Below are 2826 nucleotides of genomic sequence, written 5' to 3' on the forward strand. Positions count from 1 at the left end.
AATAAGACCAACACAAGCATGTCCGTATTAGCTTTGTGTCGCTGCATGGCTGCTGTGGATACAGCAGCCATGCAGCCATGCAGCCATGCAGCCATGCGGGATACAACAGCCATGCAGCCAGGCAGCATCAGTACTAAATCGGACAGGAGGTAGGTAGAACCTCCGCTGGGCGTTGTGGCCTTCACCTTAGGCATAACAGCTAGCTGTAAGCAGAAGGCTCCAGTTCTGAGCCCGCCAACAATTGCAGTGACTGATGTACCTGTATATGTGACATCAATACAGTGAAACATTTTTGGTGGTACATGTCTGCATGCGAGCTTTTAACGCGAAGCCAGCAAACGTACCCATGGCGATACTTCACAAATACTTTTTTTTACTCAGACGTGGTGTGTCAATATCTTCCTATGCTTTTCTTTCTTTGTCTTCAGTGGTTACCAGAGCGCAGACCAAGGTGTGCTTTGTGCTGAAAGCTATGAATCTGTGTTATGATAGGTTCATGCAACTCGCGTGTCACCTACGCAATGTAGTAATAAATTATTGCGAGAGAAAAGCACATCTCGATCGCCTTTGAGGTACGACAGCAGACTTAGGTTCCCCAGGGCATTTGTTCCTCCTTTTGGTTTCCTTAGTTTAAACTTAAAAAACCTCAAATGCTCTGCCCCACGTGGCGACATCGTGGAGTAGTGGTAAACTAACTTACTTGTAGGTGCCCGGCCCTTTGTTTGGTTCCAGTCTAAGCCGAGTGTTGTTTCATTTATATGATGCCACGCTGGTTTTCATCACTCTCCACAGCTCGTTACGTTGGATTCTTCGTCCTATACCGCGCAGACATCTTTCGTGTGAAGAAATCAACAACGCTTGGTGGTTTGTTTGTTTGTTTGTTTGTTTATTTAGGCAGAGTACAAGTACACCGTGCAAAAACAGAAATATGAGCAATATATATTTAGTAGGTACTAGGGTGTGGGCGGAACTTTGGCCACCTCGCCCAACTGTCAGTTTGGCTGTGCTTGTCCTGTATAGTATTCCCTTACAGCTCCGTCATGTTTCGTGGGATATTCGAACCGTGATCAAGTATATTTTGCCCGCTTTGCGATGTAGTCAGGCTCGTCGCATATGTCCTGACAGCTCTTGTCGCGGTGAGACGCGCTGCTTCGGGGTACTAATTTTCAATACGAAGCGCACTTCAACCGCCCGCCAAATCTCAATTACATTGTTCTGATCACGGCCCTCAGCGCGACAACCACTTTCGTCACTGCCGTCACCGCAGTCGTCCTTTCCGTCACACTTCCAGCGGCTCAGGATGCACTTGCCGTTTACGCACGGGAAGTGGTCTTGCGAGCAGTGAGACGTGGAGCAGTTATCTTCGTTAGAGCCATCGGCGCAGCGTCTTTGGTGGTCACACCTTTGGCCCGCGGTAATGCATCGAACTGTTCCATCGCTGGAGACACAAGCGTATTGGTCAGGGGCGCAAGACTTTTCCCCCTCACAAACCCCCGAGTCTTCGTCCGAGCCATCCCGACAGTCCTGTTTTCCATCACACCGCTGCTCATACGCGATGCAGCCGCCGTAGAGGCAAGTAAATTCAGTACTCGTGCACGTACGGGTGTCGCAGTTTTCTTCATCAGCGCCACTGGGGCAGTCACTTTTTCCGTCACATCGCAACGTCGTAGGCAAACAGCTGACATCACCGTTCTGGTTTCTGCAGGCAAACAGGTTTGAGGCGCAGCCTGTCGTCCGGTTCTGGCAAATGATGGCATCTTCGTCAGAACCATCAGCGCAGTCTTGGGCACCATTGCACGAATATTCAGCTGGTATACACTGACCGCTCTTGCAAGCAAACTCCGCCTCAATGCACGTCGCACTTTCGCAGTCCTTTTCATCAGAGCCGTCGGAGCAATCCTGACCGCCGTCACATCGAAGCTTGCGAAATATGCAGCTTCCACTCCTGCAGGCAAAGTGGGTCCTGGCGCAGGGGTAATTCTCACAATTATATTCGTCGGAACCATCTGCGCACTGTCTTAGTCCGTCGCATCGCTCAGTTGTAGGCAAACACATTTGGAAACCCCTAAAAGGCTTGCACGCGAACATGTCCGAACTGCAGTTGGGGGTCCGGTTCTCGCACATGACTTCGTCTTCGTCGGAACCATCAGTGCAGTCACGGTCATCGTCACATGTCCAGCTACGCTGTATGCACTGGCCACTCTTGCAAATGAACGTATCTCCCGTGCAGGCATGAACTCCGCAACTACGTTCGTCAAAGCCATCACGGCAATCTTTTTTTCCATCGCATCGCCGATTTGTTGGAAGGCATGTGGTGTCCTCGTTATGAAGCTCACAGGCAAACCTGTCTGGAGGGCAGTTCATTGTCCCGTTAAGGCAAATGATCGGATCCTCGTCCGACGCATCTGGGCAGTCGCGACTTCCGTCACATCGCCAGTAATTCGAGATGCAGCGGTCGGTAGTGACGCACTCAAACTGATCCACCGAACAAGAGCTGCGTCCATTGATTGTTCTCAGCAGTGCGTAGGACTCAACAGTAGAGATAACTGCGACGAATACCATAGCTGTGCTGAAGAACCGCATGAAAGCGGAGTCACCTGAGCTGTTCATTCCGGCAGGTAACAGGAGCTGTAAGTTTCGATAAATCGACTCGTATTACTTGCGCTCACTCATTGAAAGTCACTTGTTGTAAGCTGAACTGACAAGTGAAGCTGCACTTCTAGACTCCACAGAACTAGGCGATGTACAGCCGCAAGCCTTGTGCACTTTCCTTTCCGTGAACTGGTCCCTCGGATGTGAAATATACGTATGCCGGGCATCACAAAC

At 50.4% G+C, this 2826-nt stretch overlaps 1 protein-coding gene across 1 annotated transcript; it reads right to left on the bottom strand.

Annotated features, from left to right (window-relative positions):
• Window positions 1-936: 936 nt before the first annotated feature.
• LOC144158781 (uncharacterized) lies at window positions 937-2616 on the bottom strand. The gene has a single exon (XM_077689918.1). It carries the CDS (start codon window positions 2608-2610, stop codon window positions 1099-1101), a length of 1512 nt encoding a protein of 503 aa, XP_077546044.1. The 5' UTR covers window positions 2611-2616; the 3' UTR covers window positions 937-1098.
• Between the last annotated feature and the right edge of the window lie 210 nt (window positions 2617-2826).

Source organism: Haemaphysalis longicornis, unplaced genomic scaffold (genome assembly GCF_048455015.1).
Source record: "Haemaphysalis longicornis isolate Haplotype H1 unplaced genomic scaffold, Haemaphysalis longicornis Haplotype H1 scaffold_10, whole genome shotgun sequence".
In the NCBI taxonomy this organism is placed as follows: domain Eukaryota; kingdom Metazoa; phylum Arthropoda; class Arachnida; order Ixodida; family Ixodidae; genus Haemaphysalis; species Haemaphysalis longicornis.

Coding starts and splice junctions, on each gene's coding strand:
- LOC144158781 (XM_077689918.1), bottom strand. CDS start 2,610: ATGAACAGCTCAGGTGACTCCGCTTTCATGCGGTTCTTCAGCACAGCT.